This window comes from Porites lutea, chromosome 9 (genome assembly GCF_958299795.1).
Source record: "Porites lutea chromosome 9, jaPorLute2.1, whole genome shotgun sequence".
NCBI lineage: Eukaryota > Metazoa > Cnidaria > Anthozoa > Scleractinia > Poritidae > Porites > Porites lutea.
Genome location: NC_133209.1, coordinates 5,269,919 through 5,287,498, shown reverse-complemented (window position 1 = coordinate 5,287,498; position 17,580 = coordinate 5,269,919). Strand labels below are relative to the sequence as shown.

Below are 17,580 nucleotides of genomic sequence, written 5' to 3'. Positions count from 1 at the left end.
GACGGGTTGCATCGGGGTATGACGCAGGGTAAGAAAACGAAAGAGTAGGAAATAATTTAGGCTGTTTCGCTAAATGATCGTGACTTTAGTAGCAGAAGCCAAATTGAGTCGTGCTTACGTAATCGACTTTCGAAACCGCAAGAACTTTAGCGGGTTCTACACGGTTAACGGCGAAAAATGGATTCGTAACGTTTCTCAAACGTTGTAGCTCCATTCCTTTCACTTTTTTAAAGACCTCTCGACGTGGAAATCTTGTGCGAAAGTGCCAACTGGTATCCGGCTGTTTCAGTTATGTTCAATCTGTCTGAATGTAATAAGTAAGGCCTTTCAATCCCATCTGCTTACGTTATTCATCTCCGTTAAAGTGCTTAGCTGTTAAAAATAGCCGCTATCTAATATATACCGTAGTCTCTTACTTAGTTTCTCGATTATAAGCCTGCTGGCCTGTCAAAAATCAATTAGAATGATTAAAATGGCGAAGAACGGGTCTTTTTTTGTGTGTGCAGTCTTGAATGCTCTATCATGGTAGAACTGTATTTATGTTTCAACTCTAGAAACGAAATACGGAAGGACTTTAACGTTTAAATCTTTGTTAAACGTGTTTGTGAATTTTGATATCGGCTGTCGATCATACTCACTGGCTGACTTGACTGACACTTACTTGGTGAACCAAATATTTGTTGAACACGTGACTAGCGCCGAGTTCAGCATAAATAAAGCTTTTAACTATTAAGTCGGTGAATTGAAAAGACAAATACTTAATTAAAGAGGAAATATTAAAAATCGGGGGCTGATGAATTGTTTATCTGAGAATTTTGGGGTCAGGACACAGCGGAAAGAGAAGACTGCGATATGAAAGCCCTCGGTTCAATATCCGGGACTCTTCGTTCCCAGCGTCCGTGTCGCCCGTGGTTTGCCGAATGTGCGGGCGTGGTTCTGGTTGGTTGTTGCGATAAAAGCGAAGTGGAGCGCCATAAACGCGTAGAAAAACCGGATAAAAACGTTCATGGCGAAGTCGTGAAACACTTTAACACATGTTTATTGGTTAGAAACAGCGCCGAGAGTCAGATCGCAACTATTGGGCTTCTCGCTGTGTGATATAACTGTAGAGGACTGTGAAAGTTCACACGAAAAGGCCAGGCGCTTGCGAGAGAAAGTTGAATTTTCGAACTCTCATATATCAACATGGGTTGCACGCTCAGTGCCGAGGACAAGGCTGCTGTAGAAAGGAGCAAGATGATCGACAAAAACCTTCGAGCGGACGGTGAAAGAGCAGCGAGAGAAGTTAAATTGCTTCTTCTTGGTAAGTGAAACCTTAAATTCGTAAGCCATGGAAGCGCGAATCGACATGAAATATCTAAGGCATCGATCGATCTGTCCGACGGTCGATTCAAATATGTAAAGGAAACCGTTGTGTTTGATGTTTTTACACGATCAATCGTTTACTTTAGTCCTTGTAACCCCTAACTATGTAGTATACAGAAAAGGAAACCTTACAAGATCTTTTTTTTTTTTTTTGACGTGGTTATTTCCCCTGTCGCTTTGCTATACTGTCGTAAAACACCGCACAATTTACGCTGCTTGTGAGCGATCTTCAGTGCCCTTAGCAACATTTGGCCAGAGGTTTATTTATAACTCAGCGCATACAATCGAATGCAACGAAACTGGTTTGTTCTTTATACCTTTGTGGCCGCGATATGCTGTGCTCTAACATCCTTAGTCTAGATTCTAGGACTTTCCGCACTGGCCTAATCCGCCATTAGATATTGTAAACGAACATTAGCTGCGAAATGAATAAATTTGCCATCAAACCTAAAGCCAATTTTACGCTTATCTTGAACACGTCTGTGAGTTTCGTGCAAGGATCTGCTTTACAGCTGTGTTAGGTGAAAATTTCAATTCTTGTAAGTTGTAGTAAAAATCAGGAATGTAAACGAAAACCCTTCGAGTGATCATATGACGAAACGCACGCGAGAATGTTGTCGAACGAAGCAAGCGAAACTGAAAATGGTCGGTAACATGCCTTCTAATCGTGAAGCAGTTCTTATCCCATTTAACTTGGCTATTTCGTGGAATTTCGTTCCTCATATTAAGGTTAATTTTTCGCCGACCCTCAACCGTAATAATTCTGTGCAATATTGGCGCGTGTGAATTAAAATCGAATAAGCAGAATAAGTTAAATCAGATCAGAAAATACTGGTTATGGAAGTTGTGCGATTCTACAGTGAAAGGAAGCCAGAGGCGAAACATTTTCTGCTGAGCTTAAACGCTTCTTACAACACTTCTGTGAACAATTTCCTTCTATTCTTTTATTTTGTTTCAGCGCTAAATCGTAGTTGTGACGGCCAATATATATTCGACTGGATTGTCCCCTTCTCTGCCTCTATTTCGTTGTCGTTATGAAACGTCGTATTATCCATTTTTGTTTAGGCCACTCACTGTTGATGGCAATTTTCTAACTTTCGTACGTGAAGAGAATTGACTGAAGAGATGGGCTTATCTGATTACTGTACCCATTGGGTCGTCTCCATGGTTAGATTTTTGTTTCCATAAACAGGTGCTGAATGCTCTCTAAAAGTTCTTAGGTAATCACCATTTGCTATCTGCCTCTTTTTAAATGAACTTGTATGATTTCCTTCTCTGTTTGTAGTATATATTTTAAGACTGATTAGCTTATTTCTATGTGGGGTTGATTTTGTCTCGATAACTTTTCCTATCTGAATGTCGCATTAAGAAAAGTGATGCGTTGAAATTACTAAAGGCCATAAATCTATGATTTGTTTGTTGTGGTTCTGTCTGTTACGTTGTTGTTGATGGTTCCATCCAGCTGATACATGTAGACTAACAGTAGTTAGCAAAGCACATAGTATTCATTCTTTTTGCTTTGTATGTCCTTTGGATAGCTGGAACTCTTCAACCCTTCAAAAAACTGACACCCTGAGATACCTTTTTTAACCCTCTTTTAGCTTTTAACACTGTGATTTATTTATCAGGCATGCATAGTGGTTAAAACAGAATAGCAAACTTTATATTTGTTGATACTTTTTGTGGTTTGTTGCTGTCATGTGTGAATTCTTGATAACCTGACCTCACTGCCATACAGGTTTGCTAGTCGAGGACAACACTCACAATATAATGGATGTATAGTCTTATTGTACTATATTTATCTGGGACATTGGGGCTGTAACTGGCTTAAAATCTGTGTTCCCAATCAGTTTATTTGTGGTTCTATTTGTTCATTGTATCTATCTTTTTGTTTTTTGCTTTAATGTAAATTGACCACAATACTGGCAATATTGAATGTGGGCTAAATGAGTTTCATTTCTGAGTTTTCCATGACAGTCACATATTGGCTGATCTTTAATTAAAGTCATTTTATAAAAAGAACTGAATGTAGTAGGGGATGATGAAGTAGGTACATTTATGGTTATGGCAAGTAAGGGTTCATATATCACAAGTTTATCATTATCGTAATGTTACATTGTAACCTAACCATCTTGTGATTAACTTGTGTTGAATGAAAATTAATTTGTAGTGACATGCTCAGGGTTAAGAGATTGTTTTGAAACATATCCTTTAAATCCATCATCAAATTTAGAAAAAAATGGCCAACATGGTACAATCAAAGCTCTTCTTGCGACCACTCTCGTAAGCGACCACCTTGGCGAACCCCGTTTGAACTGTGACTTAAACTTTGTAATGAAAAGCTCTCATAAGCAACCGCTCCTGTAAGCGACCACAACCACATTTGGAATTACCCAACTGGACTTTTCCTTTAATAATAATAATGATATTGATAGTGATAATACTAATAATAATATTGTTTGTAAGCGACCACTCAGACCTAATAAAACAGGAACTGTTAGTTTATTGAATGGCTTCAAATTCTTCTGATGTAGATCAACTCCTTCTTGCAATAATATTTAGATTTGCTGATGTTTTGGTCTAAAAAATTGGGCGTAAAGTTTTTCTGTGTCTATATCAGGTATAGAGACACTCATTAATTTCTTTTGTTTTTTTTTCTGAAGCTCTCGTAAGTGACCACTAGTCGTTGTTTTAGCATGTCGTCGCTAACGACAGCTCATTCTCTTAAGCAACCAGCTCTAGTCAAGACCACTTTTTCGAATTTCTGAGGTGGTCACTTTAGTAAAATAAATGTTGGTGAACTTCACTGTTGTTTGTAAAGCTTGTGGCACAAATGCTAGCAAGATTTGTTTCCATTTTTTGTCATTGGTAGAAACTATGGAATTGCTTGATGTGTCCCACAGTGTAAGATAAATGTTGCTGGAAATCAGTGTTCATGCTTGTATTAAAGGGACTTTGTCATGGCTGTGCAGTTCATTTTGTTAACAATGCCATTGACGTGTCCTTCTTCGCTGTGTAACTTGAAAAATTACTTGTGAATGACAAAATCACAGCTTCGTAACAAACAGATTCAGAAATGAATTATTTCATATACTTCACATCAAACAGATACGTCTCCCAATCATTATATCAAATTTTACAAACAATAATGAAGGATGATGATCATCCTTCATTTAATTCTTCACTCGGCAGTTGACATGTATGATTTTAACATATTCAAAACTTCAGTTGAAATAAACTTGAAAAACTGTTAGGCCATTGAGTTTTCAAAAACCACAAAATAAAAATTATTTCAAACCATTTTAATCTTCTTCAAGTTTTTCCATCAGTCCTTTCTTTCGGATTTGCTGTGTTGTTCATTTCTCGATTAAATTTTGTGAGTGGTTATTTTTACAGTTTCACTCAATTTGGTGGTAGTTACCATTGCTTCAATTTTGATAAATTTCGTGACACTCTTTGGTGACTAGAAAATCTTTGTTTTTGCAGGGAAATCTTATGCAGGGCCCCCTTGATTTCACAGGTTCAGAACACTGGGTTCCCCTCAACTTTTTCAGAGCACAGCCTTGTTAACATAAATGTTAGTGCTGAAAAAAAAAATTGAGAATTCCTCCTCGCCATCTGTGTTAAAATTAATGAAGGTCATTATTAGTGGATAGACTCAAAAGGTGATAACATCTATTACCAAACTTATGTTGGTTGTTAACTAACCAGCAATTACTTATGGCTGTCAGACATGAAGTGTACAGTATCTGTATGTGAATTACTAAAAAAAACCCTTTTTGCGTCTTTGCACTTACGAGGAGATAAATTCTTTGCTTGTCAATGTCAAAAGCAATGTTTTTTTATCTCTCAAGGTGTAAATGAATCACATCATTTATTTTGCATCATGCAATGAACAACATTAAGTCATTTTAAAACAATCTATCAAGAGTCATGTTTTTGTCTAAATGCTTTTATAATGTATACTTTTTTGTAGGTTTTATGTCATATGTCTTGTCTTCTTCATTTTTTTATTGTCAATCTCCTTTTTTTAAAACTTTCTATCATTTTAAAACAATCTATCAAGAGTCATGTTTTTGTCTAAATGCTTTTATAATGTATAATTTTTTGTAGGTTTTTTGTCATATATCTTGTCTTTTACATTTTTTTATTGTCAGTCTCCTTTTTTTAAACTTTCTCTTCAATCATGCCAGTGCCATGTTATTATAACAACCTGTTTTCCGGTTGAATTGTGTAAGGTACATAATTTTGATAGATTTCTTTAAATCTGTTGTAATGGCAATTTTTTTTTGCTTCCATGGTTTTTAGAAGGTTTGTCTATTCATCCTCTTTTCGTCTATGAGCACTTACCATTTGAACAAAATTTTGGTGAAAAACTTCCATCAAATGCTACTGGTATTTTTTTGGCACCGAAAACAGGAACAGGATTGAGTTGTACCATTTACAAAATACTAGTAAATTTTTCGCTTTCTCTTGACATGAAGCCTGGCACTAGTAATCCAGACAAATGGTACAGAAAAATAACCAACCCTTTGTCTTTGACTTTTTTCGAAAAAGCTGTTCAATATAATACTTATAATACTGGCCATGTATTCTTGTTGGCGTAATAATAATAATAATAATAATAATAATAAGAGTCTTTATTCATAGTTGGGTAGTCACAACATACGTGTGGCTTTACATACATGACAATGCAATCTATTTGATGGCGTCAGACATTCTGAAAGCGTTCTGTTTTAGCAGCAGGTAAAATATAATCATGTCCTGTGTTTCGCAAAAATCTCTTGTTTCTTAGCGTGTAATAGTTGGTAAAGGGGATGGGAAGGAGTATCGGTGATAATGTTCCATAGCTTACAGTCGCGATTTCTGATAACTTCAGCTATTGCATACAGGTTGTTGGTGTATCCGAATCTAAATGCTCGCTTAAAAAACTTGTCAATGCGATCAAGGTATTTACCTTGATATGCCGCTCCCCAAATCTCAATTCCGTACAAAAACAGGGACATAATTAAAAGATCAAATAATTTTGTCAGTTGTTCTTTAGGGTAACTTGTCAGTTGTTCTTTAGGGCATGTTGCCTTCGTAAGAGGGGAGAATACAACTTTGATGGTGTCAGGTTGAAAGATATTTTTTAATAAAGTGAAGAAATGTAATAATTTGCTTTAAGATATTAAGAGCTGGTTGATTGAGACATTCTTAAAATGCGAGATGGTTAGGTGATAGGGAAGCCAGGAAATAGGAAAAAATTTAATGTTCAATTACGAATCTCTGGAGTTTGATCTTTCTGTTGTAAAACGTTATTAAAGTAGATGAATGAACCCACAGTTACTTGTTAATGTTGTTGTTGTTGTTGCTCTTGCACATGGTGCTGGTAAAAGGAAAATAATAATAATTTATTATTGTTGCTGTTCTTTCTCCATAGGTGCTGGAGAATCTGGAAAGAGCACCATAGTAAAGCAAATGAAGTGAGATTACATTGTTTGCTTTTATTCATGACAACCACAACAGTTAAATGTACAAGAAGATGAATTTACATGTATTTTCCCCAAATAAATAAGTTACATTATACTACTATTATACATGTAACATTGTTTACAGTGAAATCTGTGTTTAATGGATGCCGCCCCGTATTGAGTGAAGGAATGGCTCAGTTTGTTTCAAAACCTCTCTTCCCATATTTTCTTTCAGTAACCTTGCCTCTCACTGTAAGCTCCTTTTCATGGGACCCCTTTATGTCGCAGCTCTTTTGTTGTAGGGCTAGGTTCCATTTTGCCTTTTTCCATTTGTTTCTTCCTGAAACCAATCCTGTGAGGCCTTGTTACAGTTGCACAGCACCTGTTTCTGATAAAACCAACCTAAGCTGAGACTGTCAGTGTAGCTGCTGATTGATCTCATCTTGGAAGTCATCTGGTGTCCCCTCAGTGCCCAGTCAACATGTGACATCACTATCTCTCCAAAAGAGAGACAGCTTGGGATCAAAATCAGTCAAACACTCTTGCACTCACAGCAGAGCACTTGGTTATCCACATGTTTGCATCCGAGAAATTTAAGTTATGACAAGAGGGTCCATCTGTATGAACTCTGTGCGGTCATGTTTGTTGAAAGATATGTAGTGTCACTAGCTAAGCTTGGAGTCCAATGCATGTACAATCTGCGTTCAACTTGATGTTGGACTTCCATGTTATGGTCAATTGACAGCTGTCAAAGTAGGTATCTGCTTACAAGTGTCACATGACTATATTGTGGGCTCAGATGTATAACTCGTTAAGTTGATAGTTTATTTAGTTGTCGCGTGACTAGTCATTGGTTTTTAATTGAACACAGACTCAGGTCCCATTTTTTTCAGGAGGAATTCAGTTTGCTTCTTACCTATTGTCAAAGTTGAATTTCTGCAGAAAGATTCAACAAGAGCTTTGCTTTTGGCCTTGGCTAAATCTATATATTTCCATGAAAAGTAAATAGAGTATGGAATTTGCCATAACATTGGTTATGTTTCTGCTCATTTGTAGTCCCTTGTAGAACTTGATGCATTATTTTACTTTATAGAATTATTCATGAACATGGTTATACTCAAGAAGAGTGTGCACAGTACAAACAAGTTGTATATAGCAACACGATACAGTCAATGATTGCCATAATCAGGGCATTAGGAACTTTGAAGATTGAATTTGGTCACATGGATAGAGCAGTAAGTATACTATTATTTTCCTTGGAATCACAGATCATTTTGATTGTCAACCCCTAGCAGTTAAATTTGTGTAGTATACAGCTGCACGGTAAAAATATCACTTAAAACAATAAATCTGTCTATTCTACAATTGATAACAAGGCAACACATGAATTGAGGGTGAGTGTTCAAAAATGGCCCTTTTGGCCAGTGATTCCATTGTGATATTTACCTTTGTCACTTAAACACAAGGTAATGTAGAACGAGTTTCTAAAAGGTTATCAGAACTCTTGCGGCAGATAGTTTTTCTCACAATATAAATTTCCACTTATGAACAAGATATTGCAATATTACAAGACAATAAAAAAGAGCAACATCAACAAGGTTGTGAAATCACTGTCTTCAGTAGACATTGCTCAAGCTCTGCATTTTAGCCCTTTGAAGGCGACTTGTTATGGAAGCAAATGAAAAAAGCAAACTGTCCCCGCTTTGCGTGCTTCTCATCTATTTGAAGTTTCAGGCAAGACATGGCAAATAAATGCGTGCGCACTTGAGGTGTGTTTACACTTGGTTCTGGGGCACTGGTGCCTGAGTACAATACTCGCTGTTCACTAATGTGAACACACCTTTTTTTAAGTGCCCGCGCTAGAATTCGGGCATGGTTCTGGTGCCTGAGTACAATGTTGAGACCTTGTACTCAGGCACTAAAGTAGGTACCGGGTCCCTGTTTGCATGTGTTTTCAGTTGGTTCCAAGGAGTTTTACCCACAGTCAACTTCTTCGCTCCTTTTGCAAAAACGGCGTCTGCTGACGAAGCAAAGAGGACGAAAGACAACTTGGGTACCCAGAGTGTGGACAAAGCACCATTTTGTACTGTGCCCGGGAACTAGTGCACTGACACTAAATGTGAACGCACCCTTATTTGTCATTTGTCAGCTGTAGAGTCTTGTAGAGGGCCCACAGAGTTTATTGTTTCTTGTATTCTATGTTCATGGCCCTTGTATCACGATTGTATGGTATCGTGGGAAAATGCATTGTGCGGCCGTGCCATGCAGGCTTTCTTCCAGCAATCCTTGCAGTTGTTTGTTGGCTTCTTTTCATTTCATGTATGTCGTTTTCAGGATGATGCACGGGAGCTGTTTGCACTAGCAGGAAGTATGGAGGATGTAAAGTTCACCCCTGAGCTTGTGTCGATAATGAAGAGATTATGGAATGATTCTGGAGTACAAAACTGCTTTTCAAGATCAAGAGAGTTTCAGCTAAATGATTCTGCTGCATAGTATGTAAACAGTTGTTGTTTGAAATGTGGGGTCCCTGAAAATATCCATGCCCATCATATATGCAGAGTCTTTGAAAATTCTGTTGGGGGGGGGGGGGGGGGGTCTTGCATGTAAGAGCCAAAGTTTTGAAAGGAATTTATTAACCTTAATTGGAAAAAAGTTCTAGAAGGTTTGTTGAATTGGGGGGTCAACAAAAATATCCCACCAAAGGGGAGAACAGTTATTTTCTGGACCAACAGAATAAGGCACTTGTAATTCAGTAAATCTTCTGAATGTGCAATATCCACCACTAGGGTATTGTAGCATGTCTCATGTTTGGCAATGTAATTCAAGGTTGTTGTAACAATAGGCATTGTTTGCGAGTAGTCTCATTATCGTGTGTGAACTTAAGCGACATGCATCTGACTAATTACACAGTTGGTGTAACACTTCTTGGTAGATAATAACCCTAAAAAGACTTGATTTCTTCTTAACTAAACAGTTGTGCTCGAGGTAAAAATTTAAGGAAGTCCAATGCTACACCTGTATCTGTTTAAGCCCCAATATCCACATACAAATTCTTCAAACTGATCTCCATACATTCCTAATTCTCTTGCGAGCACCCTTCACCCAGGTTATAATATAAACATAATCTCTTGGGGTATACATGTTCATGTACATGGCACAGCTGTAGTTAAGCACTGAGTTTCATCGTTAAAAATGTACATTTAACTAATACTATTGAAATGGAAGTAAGCATATAATTTAGAAAGCTGACAGAATGTCAGTATTTAGTGGACCAGTCCAATCAAAATTAACAGATTAAATTCTTTTTCCTTACACTTCCAGTTACTTGAATGCACTGGATAGATTAGGATCACCAGAATACATACCAACAGAGCAAGATGTTCTTAGAACAAGAGTCAAAACAACGGGGATTGTTGAGACTCATTTTACATTCAAAGATCTCCACTTCAAGTAAGTCATCTGCTTAGTAACTTTAAGCATAGCCCTTTGAATCCCAAAAACGATTATAACTGTGCTGCTGTATCTATTTCTCTTCTTTAATATTTACCCAAGTCAGTAAGACAGGTTCCAACAATGTTACTCTAACCCTTTAACTCTAAAAGAGGTACCCTGTAATAGACCTGCCATGAACATGTCTATTTTGAAAAAAAAGTATTGATCTTTTCAATGTTTAAAGCCTTTGTTACAGGCTTTTTGAGAAATGACCCCCCCCCCCCCCACCCCCCAGGAAATTGACTTCCAAGATGTCAATGTTAGGGTTTCCTATTTACAGTTAAAAAAAAAACAAGGAATGCATATTTCTGGCTTTTCCTTGATAATATTATAACTGATAAAGAAGAGACTAAACCGAATTCATGCTCAGATAGCTAAGTGGCTCTTGAATACCCAGACTATGGTCGCAAATTTCTGGAGATATTTTTCACTTCTATTGGACAAAAAGGGCTTAATTTTTGGTTGTGTTCAGTTTTGTAGCAAATTTGCAATTAGCCTTTTGATGAACCTGTTTTATGTTTTGCCTGTTTTTTTTTTTATGTTTCGCAAAACAAGATATAAATGTAAACATGGCCACTTTGAGCAGTCTTGTAATTTAAAATTCACGTTTTAATTCCCTCTGATGTTTAATTTTTTTTGACCAAAAGTTCTTGATAATATTGTACACCAATGTAACACTAACTGTTCATGGTTACAAATATCCTGTGGACTGTTTCAGCAGACTATTTTTTATAAGGAATAGTAATAATGAGGAAAGAAATTCTGAAAAGGTAGGACGAATTTTAATAACTTGTTTTTTTGTTGATGTTGCAGAATGTTTGATGTTGGAGGGCAGAGATCTGAAAGAAAGAAATGGATTCACTGTTTTGAAGGTGTGACTGCCATCATCTTCTGCGTTGCTCTCAGTGCATATGACTTAGTACTGGCAGAAGATGAAGAAATGGTAAGATACAGAGTCGTGTTAAAGGCCACAAAATGTTGTCCTAAAGTGGCCTCAGAAACTGTGTTGCTGTGAGCCCAAGAGTCAGAGACACAGTAAGGAGGCTTTAGTTGTGGAATGGCAGTGTTTTTGGTGGGATTTAGTCTCATCATTGCTTTGTTAAAATGTGGTAGGAATAGAGGGCTTCCGCCTATGTATTGATGGATTATAAACAGGCAAAATTGGGCACAGGCGAACAAGTGCATTTAGAAAATTATAATATTATAGGGATACTGTTTGTAGTGCGTATGAAATTTGAACAGGGAAAATCCTTAGCAGCTGCTGGGAGATTTCTTTTGATTGCACTTCTTTGCAGATAAAAACTGCATCTAGCACATGCTGTCACAGAATTTTTTTCGTTACCTTCCTTCCATTTCAAGATTAACTGGGGTTTTGGCAGCCATTGTTAGTGATGTCTTAATTGTACTAAATGATGCCCCTTTGTTGTTTTACAGAACCGAATGATGGAGAGTATGAAGCTGTTTGACTCCATCTGTAACAACAAATGGTTCACAGATACATCGATAATCCTTTTCCTGAACAAGAAGGATCTTTTTGCAGAAAAAATCACCAAGTCACCTTTGACCATCTGCTTCCCTGAATACACAGGTAAACTGAGACTTCAGGACAAAGGAAAATAATTGTTAAGATAAGGGAAAGATAAGGGAAGGGGAAAAGGGAAGATAATCTTTAAAAAAAGACAAAAAAATATTCATTGTGTATAATTATGCCTTTAAAGCGTCAAATTTGGAATTTCTCTGTTTTTGTCATGGAAAGCTTATTTACCCTTTACGTCCGAATGGTGACCGACAGCAATATTCTCCTAAAATTTTCAGTACATAGTCAGGTAGAAAGGTGATAAGAATTGAGGAAATGATCACTTAAGTAAATATGCTTTGATCTTTTAACAAATTCTCTCAAGCAATTTTTCAAGAAATGTATGGAGGCTAGTCTGGAGAATTTGTATGTGGATCTTGGGGCTTGAAGGGTTAATGCTTTGACAATATTTGTGATGTTAGGCTCAAACACATATGAGGAAGCTGCTGCCTACATCCAACTTCAGTTTGAGAACCTTAACAAGAGAAAGGACACAAAGGAGATATACACCCACTTCACATGTGCCACAGACACCAACAATATACAGTTTGTGTTTGATGCCGTCACGGATGTCATCATCAAGAACAACCTTAAAGACTGTGGACTCTTCTAAACTGCATTGGACCTTATTGGGGTATGTGAGATTGGTGTTACAGTCACACGAGACTATGTTATCTGCACTTAACAAAATTAATAGAGGATATTACACTGCAGAGATACAAAGTTTCTCTTCAAGTCCTGAAAATGTGCGAATGAGTGAAATATTTTGGAACATGTGAAGATAAATTTTGTATCTGCAAGCGGCCATGTAATGTATTATTTATTATAAACATTATTGAAATGCAGAACCAGTTTACTTAATTTTTCTGTTGTTGCGAAAGTTGCGATGTATTATCTGGCCATAGCAATAGTGATCTTTACACATGTGAAGATAACATGTTAGTTTCACGTGAAGATGTCATGTTTTTGCCCAAAAGGTCACCTGGTATTTCATTGGCGTTTATATAATAGAAGAAATTAATAGACAACAATATACTGATCCTTACAGACCATAAATTACGTCAAAATGTTTAAAACTAAGGGCCTGTTTACATGGAAGTGGGGACCCCAGGTAGGTGAGGTAACCCACCTGTCCTTATAATCTCTCATTTCAATGTGATCACGTTTACATGATAGGTGTTACCTCACCTACCTGGGGTCCCCCGCCTCCATGTAAACAGGCCCTAAGGAAACAAATGGACGGAGAGTGTGTTCACCGCAAAATTTGAGACATTTTGACATCATCACTGGCTTTTAAGAGAAGTATCGTATATTTACAGAGAAAAATTCCTAATCAAATTTTGCAACCCACCCAGATCCCTTTTTTATTCAGCTGCAAAACTTTTCCATAAATTGGAGGAACGTGGTAGCCTTGATTACAATTCATTTCCCTTGTTCGTTGTTGCCTACTGTATTTGTTTTTTTCTTTGAGTAAAATTTGTGAGTGCCATTTCTGGCAAAGTTTCTTGGAAAATTATACACAAACTGAAAGTAAGAGGAAATCAAAATACGCGATCATCGCAGTCTCCATTGTCTTTACTCTCATAGCCCATAGGTCTAAATCATCAAGTCTGTAAGAAATCACTCAGTTACCATGCAACCCTGATAAAACGAAGTACCAAGGGACTGGCTAATTTTGTTCGCTGTAACTAGGTTTTGTTATATCGAGGTTCTTTTCCATATACGTATTTTACTATTACTGGGATAAACAAAAGCGTTCGTTTTACCGAGGACTTCATTATAATAATTTTATAGAGGGTTCCACTTATATTGTTAAGAGGAGGCTGTTGACAAACTCCAGGGTGATTGGTAGTGTGGTGAAACCGTGTTGTTAGTTTCTTTTATCTAACTTTGCCAACAAAGTGAAGCACGTAGGAAGAGTTATCAGATATCAAAACATGTTGTGGTGCGTGCATGAATTCCTTACAGTGGTTTTGGGTTGTTAATGAGGTTGAGGAAATAAACCTAGAATAATAGGCGTTTACAATATTACAATAGTCACTCCAAACTTTATAGCACTGACCTTACGTTGAAGTAACCTTTCGTGAAAGCCTTTTCAGTATTTAGGAAGCTTTAGCAACGACGACAGCGGCAGTAACGAGAACGTCAAAAAAGCAATGGGTTTATTAAGCAAAACAACAACTTTGCACGTGCATCACGCTTTTTTTACATTCCATTGCACTCCTTGCCCGACTATGACGAAAACAAGTGTCGACGACGATTTTTTCTTTCTCTCTCTAAATTTGAGTGCGGTCCCCAAGAAATCAACTCCGGGGAAATTTCAGGGAATTGGAATAAACGCCGTCTTCGTCGACTATGCTAAAGCTCCCTAATCAGAACAGTCTGTCACCGGACAGCGGCTGATTAGAATTTGCGCAACATGTCTGACCGTCAGTCATGATGACCTGATAGATAAATTACCATTTTGAAGAGGAAGACTTAATATTTGTGTTATTCAATTTTCTTTCAGGTCTGACAGAGTATTTGTTTGTACAAAAGATGTGCCGAAGACTAGTTTTGTGTACAGACCTTGACAGATGTTTTTATAAGAATATTCAGTAAAAATTATCTCTGCCCTTAGTAGACGCGTCCTGCTTCAGCCATCAAAGAAATATCGTACACACACGAAGATCAACCACAATAATTCAGGCAGACGTGGAGACAGTGTACCAGCTACGAATTATGCATTCAAAGAGTTTCAGCCTTGTAAAAAGAAATGCCAAATCTATTAAAACTAATTTAATGTCCAAATTTAATATCTTGAGGGAAAGTAGCCCCCAAGGCGGACTTAATTTGGGCTTCGTCATGCATTCCCTCTCCTCCCCCCCCCCACACCCGTCCACTTCCGCCCGCGTGACTTTGCCCAAAGATTGTCCGCGTGGGAGGCCATAGGGGAGGTAGACAAATTACGTGGTGCATTGTTTTGTATGTTAGTTAAGCTTGTAATTACTAATGATATTATGCATTAAGTCATAAGTGTGGCTTGATTATTGTTGACCAAATGATGTTCATGATCTGTGACGTAATAAACCCCTTTTATGGAGAAACGTAAATTCAGAGTATCTAACGCATAAACTTGTGAAGAAATTTTCATTAAATCTGGGAAAGTTAGGGCTCACCTGTGGTGGAGAGCGGTGGTTTTTATTTTCAGGACGGAAAATAACCTCAAAGAGCCTTTCTTAGCGATATTCAAGTGTCTTACTGCGAGAAGAGGTGATGCTTGATTACTTGACGCCACATTTTAGTCGTCCAGGAATGTCACGCAACTTAGTGTTGCGTGACGACCCTAAACGCCGGCAGCGAGTTCGTAGTGTGAAGGAAATGTCTCGTTTAATATGTTAATTAAGCGATATTATGTCATTCGCTGCTGTGTTAATTCAAAAGGAACTTATCTGTATATTAGCGATCTTGAATGATTCAGCAAGATCAAGAGACTATTATTAAAAGGATGATTTTAAAGACTATTTCGTTGTTGTTTGTGTATGGCACAATTGCTTTTACCCGTTGTGATTGACTTATACTTGGGTATAGTTTGTGGTGCGATATGGTACTTTGTTGGTTTAGTTGGTGTAGCGCGTTGGTATAGCACTTTACTGGGGTAGTTGGTTTAGTTCATGTAACACAATAGATAGTTTGAACCCAGGAGTTACGTCTTAATTATGCGGAATATGATCGTCTGTGTATAGGCCTGTTATTGACAGGGACTAGCGTTTCGACACTGTGCGGTAGTGGTCATCAGAGTTAGTCGGCACGTTAGTGGTATATAGTTAGTGTGGTTGGTATATAGCACGTTGGCGTAGCATGTCACGGAGATATTGTTGTTGGCATAGTATAGCTTGTATAATAATAGTAATAATGGTAACGATTATTATCATTATTATTATCGTTATCTTCATCGTCATCATCATTATCATTATTATCATCATCATTAATATTATTGCTTTCTTTACCCTCGGCAGTATTAGCCTGCGGACGGCAGACGTTTCTCCTCGCTCCTCGCCGATTAGCGAGGAGAAACGTCTACCGTTCGCAGGCTACGGCAGTATTTACAGCGCAAAGGCTAATGGGGCAAGCTCTTCACTGAAACAAATAACTCAAATGACCACAGCAAGGTTATGAACCCAAACTGGCCAAAGGCAAAACCAGTTAGCTATTTACAAGCGTGGTCGAGGATTTGAATTCGGGAATACCTTGAACAAATCCAGCCAGCGGTGATTTATTTTTGTTACCTCTGCGTCCTGCGTCTCTGACGCATAAAAATCCCCAAAGACGCAAAATAATTCATTGCACTCGTCCTGTAGAACGCAAACATCGATCGATTGATCAGAAGACGTTTTAGTACAATATCCTGTTCGTGTGATTTCTGGGGGTGTTCTTGTGGCTGTCTTAGTTCTGCTTTACAATAGGAGTCTGTCTTCAGATTAAGTATAATATATAAACTTACATAAAGGCCCAAGCCTATAATTTTGGGCCAAACTTGGAAATTTTTCCAACGTTCCTGTGTGGTAGAAATGTATAAAAAATGGTGTTTCATGAGGCTTTGGAAAGTGACAAGGGAACATAGACCTTTAACAACGACTTCGATTTTGGCTCCCAGCCATCTCGGATTTTTCACAAAGGGGTTTACCTATGTTTTTCGTCAAAGTTGGAAATTTTATCTACTTTTGAGTTTGGTAAAAATGAATCGAAGCACTGTTTCATAAAGTTTTGGAGAAGTGAAAGGGCAACTAGAACATTAACAGAGATTTCGACCTCAACTAACGGCTACCTTGGATTTTTTACAAAGGGGCCACCCTTTGATTTTGGGTCAACTGCTAACTGGGGCAGTTAGTACTTGTTACAGTTAGTCCACCGGTTGTTCCGTTGGTATTAGCGAAAAGTTGATTTAGCTAGAGTAGTTGACACATAATTATAGCTAGAGTAGTTGCTAAAGTATTCTGTGTAGGTAGCGCATTGGTTGGTGGTTGGAAGTTTCACAACACTGCACTGAGTTGGTGAGGAGAGCTCCTGGGATCAATGAAATAAAACTTCAACACGTGTAATTTACAAGTGTAACGATTGTTTTAGGATTTGAAAACAATCACTAAATTCACCCCTGATTTGGAATAATGGCATCACAGTTGGTGTAGTCCGTGATTGAACAATACGCTTGTATGATAAAGACATACTAACCTAAAAATGTTCCCGGGCGCCAGACATCGGACGTGAATGTAATGCTAACGTCTGGAGTTAAAAGAGACTGGGTTGAACTCCGGACATCAGTTACCAAGTGCAACGTTAAAAATCTGTGGAACTGACCCCTGATCACCCTTCAATAGCTGGAGTGGGCGTTGCAAATTAGTTCCCCATAACCACAGCAGCTCTGTTGTATACATTTAGAACTTTGATGAGACTCGAACTTGAGTCAATTCGACACAAATTAAGTCAGAAAAACAGACTGGAGACAATTCAACACGAGCTAAAGTGAATTCGGCACAAGCTAAACTTAATTTGGTCTGAGATTTTCGTACTGATGTAGCAAAGAAAACCCAGTAAAAGATTAGCGTAAGTTCGTGCTGCCCAAATCGATTCTTCATTTTTCCCCAATTTTGTAGCACATAAGGCCTCGTTGGAAGTAACTTGTGTGAAGTGACAAAAAAACTGACTTAAAGCATA

General features: G+C 37.8%; 1 protein-coding gene across 1 annotated transcript; it reads left to right on the top strand.

The window, feature by feature from the left end:
* The first annotated feature begins 911 nt into the window (after window positions 1-911).
* LOC140949250 (guanine nucleotide-binding protein G(i) subunit alpha) lies at window positions 912-15,389 on the top strand. Its single transcript, XM_073398476.1, has 9 exons — window positions 912-1,303; window positions 6,788-6,830; window positions 7,912-8,053; window positions 9,153-9,310; window positions 10,140-10,268; window positions 11,124-11,253; window positions 11,745-11,898; window positions 12,309-12,520; window positions 14,396-15,389. The coding sequence occupies exons 1-8, from the start codon at window positions 1,186-1,188 to the stop codon at window positions 12,497-12,499; spliced, it is 1,065 nt and encodes a 354-aa protein (XP_073254577.1). The 5' UTR covers window positions 912-1,185; the 3' UTR covers window positions 12,500-12,520; window positions 14,396-15,389.
* The last annotated feature ends 2,191 nt before the right edge of the window (window positions 15,390-17,580 follow it).

Coding starts and splice junctions, on each gene's coding strand:
- LOC140949250 (XM_073398476.1), top strand. CDS start 1,186: ATGGGTTGCACGCTCAGTGCCGAGGACAAGGCTGCTGTAGAAAGGAGC. Junction 9,311..10,139: donor CTAAATGATTCTGCTGCATA/GTATGTAAACAG, acceptor TTACACTTCCAG/TTACTTGAATGCACTGGATA. Junction 11,254..11,744: donor TGGCAGAAGATGAAGAAATG/GTAAGATACAGA, acceptor GTTGTTTTACAG/AACCGAATGATGGAGAGTAT.